Source organism: Rhinoderma darwinii, chromosome 4 (assembly GCF_050947455.1).
Source record: "Rhinoderma darwinii isolate aRhiDar2 chromosome 4, aRhiDar2.hap1, whole genome shotgun sequence".
Classification (NCBI taxonomy): Eukaryota; Metazoa; Chordata; class Amphibia; order Anura; family Rhinodermatidae; genus Rhinoderma; species Rhinoderma darwinii.
In genome coordinates this window covers 206,573,232-206,589,583 of record NC_134690.1, presented here as the reverse complement: position 1 = coordinate 206,589,583, position 16,352 = coordinate 206,573,232, and the positions used below count along the sequence as shown (strand labels likewise).

The 16,352-nt window shown below is 40.7% G+C and overlaps 1 protein-coding gene across 2 annotated transcripts in view; it reads left to right on the top strand.

Moving 5' to 3' along the window:
* SNX14 (sorting nexin 14) overlaps nucleotides 1-16,352 on the top strand; it is an 85,185-nt gene that overhangs the window by 51,484 nt on the left and 17,349 nt on the right. For both annotated transcript variants that reach the window (XM_075862108.1, XM_075862107.1), the window contains 3 exons: nucleotides 3,983-4,023; nucleotides 4,103-4,222; nucleotides 4,324-4,447. In XM_075862108.1, coding sequence (XP_075718223.1) covers nucleotides 3,983-4,023; nucleotides 4,103-4,222; nucleotides 4,324-4,447 — 285 coding nt within the window. The remainder of the gene's footprint in view (nucleotides 1-3,982; nucleotides 4,024-4,102; nucleotides 4,223-4,323; nucleotides 4,448-16,352) is intronic.

Genomic DNA, 16,352 nt, shown 5'->3' with positions numbered 1-16,352 from the left:
TTTTTAATTTTTTTAAATACTTTGTATAGAATCCTTTGCAGGCAATGACTGCCTGAGGTCTGGAACCCATCGACATCACCAAATGCTGGGTTTCCTCCTTTGTGATCCTTTGCCGGGCTTTTACTGCAGCGGTCTTCAGTTGTTGCTTGTTTGTGGGTCTTTCTGCCTTAAGTTTTGTCTTAAGCAAGTGAAATGCGTGCTCGATCGGGTTGAGATCTGGTGATTGACTTGGCCATTGCAGAATATTCCACTTCTTTGCCTTAAAACTCCTGAGTTGCTTTTGTAGTATGTTTTGGGTCATTGTCCACCTGTACTGTAAAGCGACGTCCAATCCACCTTGCTGCATTTGGTTGAATCTGAGCAGAAAGTATATCCCTGAACACTTCGGAATTTATCCGGCTGCTTCTGTCTTCAGTCACATCATCAATAAACACTAGTGACCCAGTGCCTTTGGCAGCCATGCATGCCCATGCCATCACACTGCCTCCACCATATTTTACAGAGGATGTGGTGTGCTTTGGATCACGAGCCGTTCCAAGCCTCCTCCATACTTTCATCCTCCCATCAGTCTGGTAGAGTTTGATCTTAGTTTCATCTGTCCAAAGAATGTTGTTCCAGAACCAGGCTGGCTTCTTTACATGTTGTTTGGAAAAGTCTAAACTGGCCTTTCTATTTTTGAGGCTGATTAATGGTTTGCACCTTGTGGTGATCCCTCTGTATTTGCTCTCATGAAGTCTTCTCTTTATGGTTGACTTAGATACTGATACACCTAATTCCAGGAGAGTGTTCTTCACTTGGGTAGATGTTGTGAATGGGGTTTTTCTTCACCATTGAAAGGATTCTGCGATTATCCACCACTGTTGTCTTCCGTGGACGTCCAGGCCTTTTTGCAGTTCACGAGATCACCAGTGCGCTCTTCGTTTTTCTTTTTTTTGAAGAAGAAGAAGAAGAATGTACCAAACTGTTGATTTGGACACTCCTAACATTTGTGCCATCTCTCTGATGGATTTCTTCGTTTTTTTTCAGCCTAACGATGGTCTGTTTCACTTGGGTTGAGAACTCCTTTGACCTCATGTTGTGGGTTCACAGCAACAGCTTCCAAATGCAAATGCCACACCTGGAATTGACTCCAGACCTTTTACATGCTTCATTGATGATGGATTAATGAGGGAATAGCCCATGCAGCCCATTAAATAGCTTTAGGTCCCTTGAAAAAGAGGCATCTACGTATTAAAGAGCTGTAAATCGTAAACCCTTCATCAAATTAGGATCTGAATACCCTCGAATTAAAGCCGAGAGTCTGCACTTTAAGCCCGTATTGATTATATAACTGTGTTCTACGGTTGTCACGACACAAGAATTTGGACTTTGATACCGATGCTTTGTGTAGTATTGCGATTTCGATACCAAATACTGTTAATACTAACAGTAATAAGAAAAAAAAAGTTCTTCTATTTTCTGTTAGGCATGTGAGTGCAATTTAGCAACCACTACGCCTTGAGTTCAATCCAGCTCCAAATTAGCTTTTAAAAATCATTTTATGAGTACGAGCAGCTCGGAGTAGCAAAAACACACAGACACGTTACTGTATGAAAATGCTTCTACTTTATTCTTATCAGCACGGATATTTATAACAAAATTGCAACAACAAATGAGTCAAAGTTTAGATAAAGTTCCACAACTTAATTGTCTCTTAGGGGGGGCCGTTCCCTCATCTTCCCAATTATTGCTGCGTAGTGCTTTGCACACGCACTATAATTCTCCATTTTAATTATTATTATTGCTGCGTAGTGTTTTGCACACGACACTACGCCTTAAAGTCCCAGAACATCTACTTCTAATATAACTAACTTGTACAAACATATAAGGATATGAGTATATAAGGTATACAGTAAGTCTAAACACTTTGGAAAATATTTTTGCTTTCACAGGCACGAGGTGTGATGATAAATTTAACTTCCATTTGCCTCACATTAATAGTAATTGACCCCATCATGTTTCTCAGTCATAATGGGTTAATATGTAAGGTACATGATGGGGTTAATTACTATTAATGTGAGGCACATGGAGGTTAAATTCATCACACCTCGTGACTCACAATAAGTGAAAGAAAGCAGTTTTTATTTTATTTTTTTACAGCGTACACATCATAAATGACGCAAACAAAATTGTTGTGCAGGTTATTACGGCCGCCACAATACCGAATATGTATATTTTATGTATTGACTTATTTTAATGTTTATCGTAAAAAAGGTGTATGGGTTTTTTTTTTAAATTTAATATTACTTTGTTTTTACTTTATTTTTAAACTTTAATGTACTGGCATATATCTATATACGGATAGTACACAGGCAGTTGTTAGGACATACCTAAGAAAGCCCTAACTTCAGGAAATATGGTAAGACAGCCCTGGGGTCATTCAATGGACCCTGGGCTGTTTTCCCATATATGGTATGTTCCTCAATCGCGTCACAGGGATTCATGTGACGCAATCCAAGGGGCACCCCCCCCCTTCTCATTTTCCTCTTGAATGCTTCGTACAGCTTTGATCGCAGCATTCAGGAGAATAGCGGCGGAGATGAGAGGTTTCTCTGATCTCCGGCGTTATAGGGCGGGGCTGCGGCTGCGTAATACAGTCATTGCCCCGCTCCTGACAACAATTTCACGCGGTCAGCATGAGGTGATGCGGCCGGTGCTGCACTAATGAGCGGCGGTTCAGGCACTGAAGACAGAACATGGGGGTGTTTTGCAGTGCGCCCGCCATGTTCGGTCTTCAGTGCCGCCACTCATTAGTGCAGCGCCGGCCGCATCGCATCATGCTGACCGTGCTGCACTAGTCAGGACTCAGGAGCGGGGCTATGGCTGTATTACACAGCCGCAGCCCCACTCTCATACATTCATGTGTTAGAATGCTAAGCTGTGCAGCAGCACAGCTTAGTTTTGAAATACATGAAATAACGGTATCGAACCGTTTGGGGATGCACGGTATCGAAACCGTATCGAAATTTCGATGCATTGTGCATCCCTAGTATGTTCAATATGTTTTTGTAAACGGCTAAAATGCCAAAACTTGTCACTGTCCAAATAATTCTGGACCTAACTGTAAATGCCAGGATCCAAGATTTCCCAGCAGAACATTGCCCAGAGCATCACACTGCCTCTACCAGCTTGCCTTCTTCCATAGTGCATCCTGGTGCCACCTCTTACACACGTAATCGACACACATGCACCTGGCCAGCTACATGGTGTAAAAGGAAACGAGATACATCAGAGTAGGCCACCTTCTTCTATTGCTCCGTGGTCCAGTTCTGATCCTCATGTGCCCATTGTAGGCACTTTTGGCGGTGGACTGGGGTCAGCATGGGTAGTTTAGCCAGTTTGCGGCTACACAGACCCACGCAGTAAGCTGCGATGCACTTTGTGTTTTGACACTTTTAGATTATAGCCTGCATTAACTTTTTCAGCAATTTGTGCTGCTGTAGCTCTTTTGTGGGTTCGAACTAGATGGCTATGACCTGGTCACCAGTTCCTTCCCTGGACCACTCTTGGGAGGTGCTATCCCCTGCATACCAGGAACACCCCACAAGACTTGCGTTTTGTAGATGCTTTGACACAGTCTTCTAACCATCACAGTTTGGCCATTGTCGGTGTCACGGAGACCCCTGCATTTGCCCTTTATTCCTGCTTCCAACACAACGTTTTGATAAGCACCATTGTAACAAGATAATCCATGTTCTTCACTTTCCCAGTGGTTTTAAAGTTATGTTTGAACAATGTATATAAATATTTTTTTTATGTTTTTTTTTTTTTTGTAATTCTGCCCTACCGCGTTTCACACTAGTTGACGGGCCAGCCGCCAAAGAACATATTTATCTGGAAGGAATATAATAATGTTTGACACAGAGCCGCTTTGGCAAATGACAATGTTTTACTGTTACTATAACAATGTGAATATTTATTTTCTTTCTGTTCTAACTTGCAGGCAAAATGATCAAGTCTGTGCCAGGCAAATTAATTAAAGAGGTGATATTTTAGATTTATTTTGTAGGCATTTGAGCTTTATCTACCATGTTCCAAAGTTATAACATGTCCTTTTTTGCAGAAAGGACAACATCTGGAGCTCTTCATTATGAATTTCATCAACTCCTGTGAATCTCCAAAGCCTAAACCAAGCAGACCAGAATTAACGATACTTAGTCCTACTTCAGAAAACGACAAAAAGGTTTGTGAGGAGATTGAGACGTTGTACAGAATTGTTTGTGCTTGTTATATATGTTATTTTTATATCATACAGATTTTATGTTTTACTACTTTTAAACATAGCTTTTCAATGATTTGTACAAGAACAACGCCAACCGCTCTGAGAATATAGAGAGAAGACATAACCAGAACTATTTCATGGAGGTTATGACTGTTGAAGGAGTTTATGACTATCTTATGTATATAGGTAAGTAAAGAACAAGGTTATTGTGTTGAGATATATACTTTTTATTGACTGTCTTAAAAATAATGTATCATGGAGAAAAAAAGATGACTAGGCTAAAAATTATTTTTATTACTGTCCATTTTTATATGCTTTTTGTGTTTAAAAATATATTATTACAAATTCCGCGTATGACCACTGGAGGGCAGCAAACCAGAAACCTATGTTCTGCATCGGCTCAGCATACAACTGCTGTACTCCATGGGTCACTCCCCTCTCACTGTAACAGTCAGGTCACACAAGACAGTGTGTCATAAAACATGACGGAGAGTAGGTCTGTGCTGGTGAATTTAGGACCTGAAAGAAAGGGGAGGGGAGGGATGCAGGCAAAGGTCCCTTCCCACCCCGGGATAGAATGTAATGCTACAATGACTGGATGTCTAATAAAAGCCCCTATATTGTTTGGACTTAATGTATTATTTAGTAAATATAGCCTAAATCAAAAATTTTGACTCATCCACGTTGTCTTAAACATGCAGTACATATGTGTATTTGGTCTCTGCACCTTCTAGAACAACAACTCTCAGCCTCCCAGCATACTCTGTTCAACCCTCTGCTGTAGGACATGCTGGGAGTTTCTCATGTATAATATTGCCCCTGCTTTCCCAAGTATAAACTCCGCTTTTCCTCCCTTGCTGCTGGGAAACGATGGGGACACCACTCACCAAACCACTGCGGCACACACTGTTTACATGCAGCATATCCGTTATGAGGAGGAAAAGCTAGTAAATTACGGGCCACTGTGTTTTCTGTTGTCTCTGGAGAACTTTCCAAACTCCGCTCACTAACATCACTCACTTAGTATTCACCATTACAGAAACTCTAGGCCTGACACAATGCACAAATATAATATTGAGTAAGCATGTTGTATTTAGCACCAAAATTCGGATTAATTTTTATAATTATATCGCAGGTAGAGATAAAAAAAAAAATTCTGTCAGCGAGCCAACACTAGAGGGAGATCCGTAGTTTACTGCATACTTTTTTTTTTTTTTATCATTGAGGTCCATCAGTAATAAAGCTATATTAAGAAATTAATAAATCCAGAATTTCTGACCTATTTGTATGAATGTGTTTAAGTGAGATAGGGCCTTTCCGCATGGTGTTGATCTTTCTGATGGTTTAGGTTTATAATAACACTCTCTCAGACCATATCCATAATTGCTCACTGTTGCCAGTTCTTGTATTCCTTTGAGAAATGTAAGGAAATGGGGCCCTCGGGGGTGGAATTGGGACCGGGTTTTACTGTCTAAGGCTGTGTTTACATCAGCGTTGTCTTTCCGTTGAGGGGTTCCATCGGAGTTGACTGTGCTATTGATTCTGTCAAAACAACGGAAAGCTGTCAACGGTGACAAACGGAAACAGTTAGCAACGTTTTTGTCACCATTGAGATCAATGGTGATGCCAACGGAAGCGAAGGTTTGCCTTTCCGTTGAGGGGTTTCCCCGATGGAAACCTCTGGCGGAACCCCTCAATGGAAAGACAACGCTGATATGAACAGGTTCTATTACCCACCTTGCCCTGGTTCATCCTTTTGTGCACTGCTCACTAGGCTGTGGGGACAGGAGCAGAGATTCTTAGTAAGAATGCCCTTTGTTGTTTTGTTGAAGTAAATGTACTCCCTTGTGTAGAGGCATTTGTTACAGAATAGGCGATACTACACACAGGAAAGCACTTCCTGGACAAGACGTCCAAAAAGTTTTCTTATGCTCTATTCACGGTGCATTAAAGCACTGCACTTCTAGTGTGTCCATAAAGTCCTCTGAATACTGGGAAGACCCCAGCAGTTGGCAGGCACGTAATGGATACAAAAAGGAACTAAGTGTACCAAGGTACACTGAAAGCCAATTTCCCAACTGCTGACTGATATTATTAAAAAATAACTTTTAATGATTTTACCACTAAGAATGTCCAGGTGGACATAAACACTGTATACGAACAATTTAAAAGTTATAGCCGATATTGCTGCCACACACGCTCAGTTTACACTCCGTCTGCATGTATTGCCAGACAGAGCACAAAGTGCTAGAAATTGTCCAGTGACAGGTATGACAGCTGGATAGCTGCAGACTGCCGTACTGGGACGGATTCAAGTTAAATTCAAAATTGGATTCGTGTGCTGGATTTGCTAGACAAATGGGCTGTTTAAAACAATGAATTTAGCCCCCCCGACATGTTTCGCTGTCAACACAGCGTCCTCAGGGGATCAAAATGGGGCTAGTAAGCGCGTGTACGTGTTGTTACTTCCTTTAAAGACTTCCATTTCGTAATTCACAGTGTCCACCTGTGTCGGAACCAATGGAGTGTCGATTACGAGGACGAGCCTCCACATCCTAAGATTGACATGGGAATTAGCCAATGTGAGGGCTATATCAGTGTAGCCAATAGGGGTGCGCCAAATGCGCATGGGCACTGTGTCCAGAATCGGACACAGTAAAATTAGCTACTCCTCTGGTTCTCTTAGCGGCGCATGGGCACTGTGTCCAGGATCGGACATAGTAGAAATTAGCTACTCCTCAGATTCTCTTGGCGGCGCATGCGCATTTAAAGACCGATCGGACTTAGTCAGTTTTGACATTTATGGAATACTCATTTGGTTCTCTTAGCGGCGCATGCGCATTTAGAGACCGATCGGACTTAGTCAAATTTGACATTTATAAAATATGTAAGCATATGTCTTGGATCGCATAGCTTACAGAGGAGGTGACGTGGAGCGCATTTGCGCACTGGGGACATGGAGGGACTTAGATGAATTTTGTAATACAGATCTGGATAAATAGCAACATTGATAAGTCTCATTATTTAACTTAACTTAACCAAATCGAACGGATATATGGATAAGTGCACGTCTCTGGATGCCTAGATAAGAGATCGAATGGGAATCAGGTATGTATTCCAATATATGTGTATGCATTGTCTACACTCCAGATACGTGTGTAAGAATAATGTCCAGATGCTTGTATAAGTCCAAAGGGGTGGTTTCTTAGGAAGAAAAAAGGAAGAGAAAAGGAAGATAAATAGTGGTACAAAAGGGCATGTAAAATAGAAGGGTATGTGGAGAGATAAGCTGTCATTTTAATAGATAAAAATGTAGGATTTCTAATTCGCTATCTAGCGAGTGATGGTGATTAGAAAGTAATCTATCTGACATTTGAGATCATAAAAGACTATAGGAAGGCAACATAAGTGAAGCCCTCATTTAGTCCATTGGGGCTCAATGATCCAAGCCTATGGATCCATTTGGCCTCTTCTTGTAGAAGTTTTTTATCAAGGTTGCCTCCCCTGGGGCCCAGTTTAACTTGGGTGATACCCCAAAATTTCAGGGCATTAATGTCACCTTGATGATGGAATCTAATATGTTTAGATAAAGGTGTATCTTCTTTTGTGTTAATTGTACTTTTATGTTTGGAAATTCTTCTACGGAGTTGTTGAATAGTCTTACCCACATATAGTTTTGGGCAGGGACACCGTGCTGCATAAATGATACCACTGCTTTGACAGTTTATAAATTGTCTGATAGTAAACATCTTGCCGTCACTTGGGTTTACAAAAGTTTTAGTTGTCGGCATTAAAGGGCAGAAGGAACACCTGCCACATGGAAAGGATCCCTGTACTGGGGGTGGAAGCCAACTCGTGTGTGACGTGGAAGGTTTGGAGTAGTGGCTATGTATCAAATGTTCACGGAGGTTCTTGCCTCTCCTATAGGTAATGTTGGGAATACTAGAAATAATATCACAGAGGTCAGTATCTGTCTGCAGAATAGACCAGTGCTTTTTAAGAATGTCTTTAATCTGATGTGAGCAGTTATCAAAGTTCCCTATGCATCTAATAAGGGAAGATGGTTCAGTATTAACGGACTTCGATTTGTTAGTCTCCCTTGTACCATGAAGTAGTTCATCCCTAGACGTTGCCCTAGCTCTAGCATAAGCTCTATGCAGAGGTTTTTTTGGGTATCCTCGTGCGAGAAATTTATTGTATAGGATATCACATTCCAGTTGGAAGGTAGCTTCTTCCGAGCAGTTTCTTTTAGCTCTTAAATATTGCCCAATAGGAATGCCTTTTTTGAGGGCCGGAGGATGAAAACTTCCCCAATGCAAGAAACTGTTGGTTGCAGTCTCTTTTCTAAAAATTTGGGTTTGAACAGCCCCACCAGGATCCAGGGTAATTTTTAGGTCCAAAAAATTAATTTCTTTTGTGTGTATAGTATAAGTGAATTTCATCCCGATTTGGTTGTTATTAATGATGTCCATAAAGTCAGAGAAAAGGTGGGGGTCCCCCTCCCAAAAAACAAGTATGTCATCTATATATCTTCCCCAAAATAAAATGTGACAAGTGAAAAAAAGTAAATCATCGTTAAAAATTAAAGTGTCCTCCCACCACCCTAAAAATAAATTAGCGTATGTGGGTGCACAAACAGTGCCCATGGCTGTACCTTTAAGTTGGTGATAAAATTTGTTGTCGAAAAGAAAATAATTGTGTGTAAGTAGGAATTGTAATAAAGATAGTGTGAAATTATTATGTGCCTGAAACTGAGTCCCCTTAGTGCTCAAAAAGTGTCGAACAGCATTGAGGCCCAGATCATGATTGATGTTCGTGTACAATGACTCGACATCAATGCTGGCTATTAGTGTCGTGGAAGAGACATTAATACCCTGTATCCTGGTGAGGGTGTCTTTGGTATCTCGTAAGTATGAAGGTAGGGCTGTAACAAAAGGAGATAAAATTTCGTCGACATATGTACTAATGCCCTGCGTTAAATTGTCATTACCGGAGACAATTGGTCTACCAGGCAATGGTGTCGCGTTTTTATGTATTTTTGGCAAGGCATAAAAAGTTGCCAAAGTAGGGGTAGAGTTATACATAGATTTAAATTCCTCCAGTGAAATCAAACTACTTTCTCTTGCATCATTTAGAAGGATATGTAATTCAGATAAGTATCGTTCAGTCGGATTACCGTCCAGTATTTTGTATGTGGATACATCATTGAGAAGTCTGTGGACCATGGCGACATAGTCTAATCGATTAAGGATGACAATATTGCCCCCTTTGTCAGAAGGTTTAAATATAACTTCCTCATTTTTGCTAAGTTCTTCCAATGCTATTTTCTCTGATTTACTGAGATTGCTACAGATTTTTGGTTTACTCAGTTGAAGTTTCTTTAAGTCTGCACTGACCATTTTGACGAATATATCAATATGTGGATATTGTGAGATGGGAGGTGTTAATCGTGACTTGGGTCGTAGTGTAGAAAAGGGGCCCGTGGCCCTATCGGCAGTGTATTCATTTTCCTTCGACAAATCTTCTAGTGCACGTAGAGTGGTAAGTTCAGTGTAATTTAAAGAAGTGGTGTCATCGAATTTGTACTTAAAGAATTTATGTAAGGCAAGTTTTCTTGCGAACAAATTAATGTCTTTTGTCCACATAAATTCGTCAAAATTTGGAGTGGGAGTGTACGATAGACCTTTGTGTAACAATAGATTTTGCTGCGGATTCAGTTGGAATTCTGATAGATTTATTACTTGCATATCATCTGGGCGGCATGTGCCGCTATGCATTATTTGGTCTGGCTCCACGGTGTCTTGTGCGTTCCTAAAAAAGGAATCACAGGAAAAGTATTGGTTGGTGCTGAGATTTGAAGGCCCATATTTCCAGCATTCACAGTATTCCTCAAAGGGCCGTCTATATGTTTCCCTACGGGAAATGGAGTATTGGGTGTCCCTATTGGGGGTATGTGAGATGCTGATGATATTGAGGAGGTAGCCTGTGCAGAGGAGGTAAAAGAGGAAGCAGTCCGTTGCCCGTTGTATGCTGGCCATAATGTAGAGGTTCCCTTAGGACCAATAGATGTCCTTTTCGATGGATTATATTTTCTATTTTTTAATTTCCGTTTCGCTCCCAGTCTATTATCGTCAGGAGGTATCCTGGATTCCTCAGTACCAGACACATCCGACTCGGAGATGTCTATAGATCTGTTATCACGATTTTGATATGGAGCAGGAGGGGCACGACTGCGATATGTATATATTTGGCCTGTGTCAAAGTCTCTACGGTCTCTGATATATTTTCTATGCTTTCTCTCCTTTATTTCTCTCTGTAGGTACTCAATATTTTTTTGTAACTTTATTTCACATTCACTATATTCTGGAGTTGAACTGAAACTCTGAATATCATGAATTTCTTTTTCTAACTGTGAGCCTACTTTGAGAAGGTCTTTTTTCTCAAAGTCCAAAAGGTATTGCATTAGACGTAGGGAGCTTTCAGTTAGTATTTGCTCCCATCCCTTAATGAAGTTTGTATCACTACGATATAGATTAGGGATTAGATTGATGCGTAGACCTCTGTATATTATTTGTTGTTGGATGTAGGTTTCCAAGCTCGTGATTTCCCAACATGATCTAACATATTGCTTGTACGTTTTTTGTAGGTCTTTAAATGCCGTTTGCACGTCAAATTGATGCAGTGGTATGCTTTCCGTAGAAAAAACAAATAGTGCTTCAGACGCCAAATCATCTGGATTAAGTTTTCTAGATAAGAAATTTGCCATCACCCAGAGTGGGGAATTGATATAGATATTAACAGCAGGATCTCTCAATAGAATACAGACAAGGGGTCAGAAGTTAGGTGATTAACCTAATAGGAGCATGAATACTGGGAAGACCCCAGCAGTTGGCAGGCACGTAGGAGAGGCAGTAGGAGCAGTAGGAGAGGCAAGAACCTCCGTGAACATTTGATACATAGCCACTACTCCAAACCTTCCACGTCACACACGAGTTGGCTTCCACCCCCAGTACAGGGATCCTTTCCATGTGGCAGGTGTTCCTTCTGCCCTTTAATGCCGACAACTAAAACTTTTGTAAACCCAAGTGACGGCAAGATGTTTACTATCAGACAATTTATAAACTGTCAAAGCAGTGGTATCATTTATGCAGCACGGTGTCCCTGCCCAAAACTATATGTGGGTAAGACTATTCAACAACTCCGTAGAAGAATTTCCAAACATAAAAGTACAATTAACACAAAAGAAGATACACCTTTATCTAAACATATTAGATTCCATCATCAAGGTGACATTAATGCCCTGAAATTTTGGGGTATCACCCAAGTTAAACTGGGCCCCAGGGGAGGCAACCTTGATAAAAAACTTCTACAAGAAGAGGCCAAATGGATCCATAGGCTTGGATCATTGAGCCCCAATGGACTAAATGAGGGCTTCACTTATGTTGCCTTCCTATAGTCTTTTATGATCTCAAATGTCAGATAGATTACTTTCTAATCACCATCACTCGCTAGATAGCGAATTAGAAATCCTACATTTTTATCTATTAAAATGACAGCTTATCTCTCCACATACCCTTCTATTTTACATGCCCTTTTGTACCACTATTTATCTTCCTTTTCTCTTCCTTTTTTCTTCCTAAGAAACCACCCCTTTGGACTTATACAAGCATCTGGACATTATTCTTACACACGTATCTGGAGTGTAGACAATGCATACACATATATTGGAATACATACCTGATTCCCATTCGATCTCTTATCTAGGCATCCAGAGACGTGCACTTATCCATATATCCGTTCGATTTGGTTAAGTTAAGTTAAATAATGAGACTTATCAATGTTGCTATTTATCCAGATCTGTATTACAAAATTCATCTAAGTCCCTCCATGTCCCCAGTGCGCAAATGCGCTCCACGTCACCTCCTCTGTAAGCTATGCGATCCAAGACATATGCTTACATATTTTATAAATGTCAAATTTGACTAAGTCCGATCGGTCTCTAAATGCGCATGCGCCGCTAAGAGAACCAAATGAGTATTCCATAAATGTCAAAACTGACTAAGTCCGATCGGTCTTTAAATGCGCATGCGCCGCCAAGAGAATCTGAGGAGTAGCTAATTTCTACTATGTCCGATCCTGGACACAGTGCCCATTCGCCGCTAAGAGAACCAGAGGAGTAGCTAATTTTACTGTGTCCGATTCTGGACACAGTGCCCATGCGCATTTGGCGCACCCCTATTGGCTACACTGATATAGCCCTCACATTGGCTAATTCCCATGTCAATCTTAGGATGTGGAGGCTCGTCCTCGTAATCGACACTCCATTGGTTCCGACACAGGTGGACACTGTGAATTACGAAATGGAAGTCTTTAAAGGAAGTAACAACACGTACACGCGCTTACTAGCCCCATTTTGATCCCCTGAGGACGCTGTGTTGACAGCGAAACATGTCGGGGGGGCTAAATTCATTGTTTTAAACAGCCCATTTGTCTAGCAAATCCAGCACACGAATCCAATTTTGAATTTAACTTGAATCCGTCCCAGTACGGCAGTCTGCAGCTATCCAGCTGTCATACCTGTCACTGGACAATTTCTAGCACTTTGTGCTCTGTCTGGCAATACATGCAGACGGAGTGTAAACTGAGCGTGTGTGGCAGCAATATCGGCTATAACTTTTAAATTGTTCGTATACAGTGTTTATGTCCACCTGGACATTCTTAGTGGTAAAATCATTAAAAGTTATTTTTTAATAATATCAGTCAGCAGTTGGGAAATTGGCTTTCAGTGTACCTTGGTACACTTAGTTCCTTTTTGTATCCATTACGTGCCTGCCAACTGCTGGGGTCTTCCCAGTATTCATGCTCCTATTAGGTTAATCACCTAACTTCTGACCCCTTGTCTGTATTCTATTGAGAGATCCTGCTGTTAATATCTATATCAATTCCCCACTCTGGGTGATGGCAAATTTCTTATCTAGAAAACTTAATCCAGATGATTTGGCGTCTGAAGCACTATTTGTTTTTTCTACGGAAAGCATACCACTGCATCAATTTGACGTGCAAACGGCATTTAAAGACCTACAAAAAACGTACAAGCAATATGTTAGATCATGTTGGGAAATCACGAGCTTGGAAACCTACATCCAACAACAAATAATATACAGAGGTCTACGCATCAATCTAATCCCTAATCTATATCGTAGTGATACAAACTTCATTAAGGGATGGGAGCAAATACTAACTGAAAGCTCCCTACGTCTAATGCAATACCTTTTGGACTTTGAGAAAAAAGACCTTCTCAAAGTAGGCTCACAGTTAGAAAAAGAAATTCATGATATTCAGAGTTTCAGTTCAACTCCAGAATATAGTGAATGTGAAATAAAGTTACAAAAAAATATTGAGTACCTACAGAGAGAAATAAAGGAGAGAAAGCATAGAAAATATATCAGAGACCGTAGAGACTTTGACACAGGCCAAATATATACATATCGCAGTCGTGCCCCTCCTGCTCCATATCAAAATCGTGATAACAGATCTATAGACATCTCCGAGTCGGATGTGTCTGGTACTGAGGAATCCAGGATACCTCCTGACGATAATAGACTGGGAGCGAAACGGAAATTAAAAAATAGAAAATATAATCCATCGAAAAGGACATCTATTGGTCCTAAGGGAACCTCTACATTATGGCCAGCATACAACGGGCAACGGACTGCTTCCTCTTTTACCTCCTCTGCACAGGCTACCTCCTCAATATCATCAGCATCTCACATACCCCCAATAGGGACACCCAATACTCCATTTCCCGTAGGGAAACATATAGACGGCCCTTTGAGGAATACTGTGAATGCTGGAAATATGGGCCTTCAAATCTCAGCACCAACCAATACTTTTCCTGTGATTCCTTTTTTAGGAACGCACAAGACACCGTGGAGCCAGACCAAATAATGCATAGCGGCACATGCCGCCCAGATGATATGCAAGTAATAAATCTATCAGAATTCCAACTGAATCCGCAGCAAAATCTATTGTTACACAAAGGTCTATCGTACACTCCCACTCCAAATTTTGACGAATTTATGTGGACAAAAGACATTAATTTGTTCGCAAGAAAACTTGCCTTACATAAATTCTTTAAGTACAAATTCGATGACACCACTTCTTTAAATTACACTGAACTTACCACTCTACGTGCACTAGAAGATTTGTCGAAGGAAAATGAATACACTGCCGATAGGGCCACGGGCCCCTTTTCTACACTACGACCCAAGTCACGATTAACACCTCCCATCTCACAATATCCACATATTGATATATTCGTCAAAATGGTCAGTGCAGACTTAAAGAAACTTCAACTGAGTAAACCAAAAATCTGTAGCAATCTCAGTAAATCAGAGAAAATAGCATTGGAAGAACTTAGCAAAAATGAGGAAGTTATATTTAAACCTTCTGACAAAGGGGGCAATATTGTCATCCTTAATCGATTAGACTATGTCGCCATGGTCCACAGACTTCTCAATGATGTATCCACATACAAAATACTGGACGGTAATCCGACTGAACGATACTTATCTGAATTACATATCCTTCTAAATGATGCAAGAGAAAGTAGTTTGATTTCACTGGAGGAATTTAAATCTATGTATAACTCTACCCCTACTTTGGCAACTTTTTATGCCTTGCCAAAAATACATAAAAACGCGACACCATTGCCTGGTAGACCAATTGTCTCCGGTAATGACAATTTAACGCAGGGCATTAGTACATATGTCGACGAAATTTTATCTCCTTTTGTTACAGCCCTACCTTCATACTTACGAGATACCAAAGACACCCTCACCAGGATACAGGGTATTAATGTCTCTTCCACGACACTAATAGCCAGCATTGATGTCGAGTCATTGTACACGAACATCAATCATGATCTGGGCCTCAATGCTGTTCGACACTTTTTGAGCACTAAGGGGACTCAGTTTCAGGCACATAATAATTTCACACTATCTTTATTACAATTCCTACTTACACACAATTATTTTCTTTTCGACAACAAATTTTATCACCAACTTAAAGGTACAGCCATGGGCACTGTTTGTGCACCCACATACGCTAATTTATTTTTAGGGTGGTGGGAGGACACTTTAATTTTTAACGATGATTTACTTTTTTTCACTTGTCACATTTTATTTTGGGGAAGATATATAGATGACATACTTGTTTTTTGGGAGGGGGACCCCCACCTTTTCTCTGACTTTATGGACATCATTAATAACAACCAAATCGGGATGAAATTCACTTATACTATACACACAAAAGAAATTAATTTTTTGGACCTAAAAATTACCCTGGATCCTGGTGGGGCTGTTCAAACCCAAATTTTTAGAAAAGAGACTGCAACCAACAGTTTCTTGCATTGGGGAAGTTTTCATCCTCCGGCCCTCAAAAAAGGCATTCCTATTGGGCAATATTTAAGAGCTAAAAGAAACTGCTCGGAAGAAGCTACCTTCCAACTGGAATGTGATATCCTATACAATAAATTTCTCGCACGAGGATACCCAAAAAAACCTCTGCATAGAGCTTATGCTAGAGCTAGGGCAACGTCTAGGGATGAACTACTTCATGGTACAAGGGAGACTAACAAATCGAAGTCCGTTAATACTGAACCATCTTCCCTTATTAGATGCATAGGGAACTTTGATAACTGCTCACATCAGATTAAAGACATTCTTAAAAAGCACTGGTCTATTCTGCAGACAGATACTGACCTCTGTGATATTATTTCTAGTATTCCCAACATTACCTATAGGAGAGGCAAGAACCTCCGTGAACATTTGATACATAGCCACTACTCCAAACCTTCCACGTCACACACGAGTTGGCTTCCACCCCCAGTACAGGGATCCTTTCCATGTGGCAGGTGTTCCTTCTGCCCTTTAATGCCGACAACTAAAACTTTTGTAAACCCAAGTGACGGCAAGATGTTTACTATCAGACAATTTATAAACTGTCAAAGCAGTGGTATCATTTATGCAGCACGGTGTCCCTGCCCAAAACTATATGTGGGTAAGACTATTCAACAACTCCGTAGAAGAAT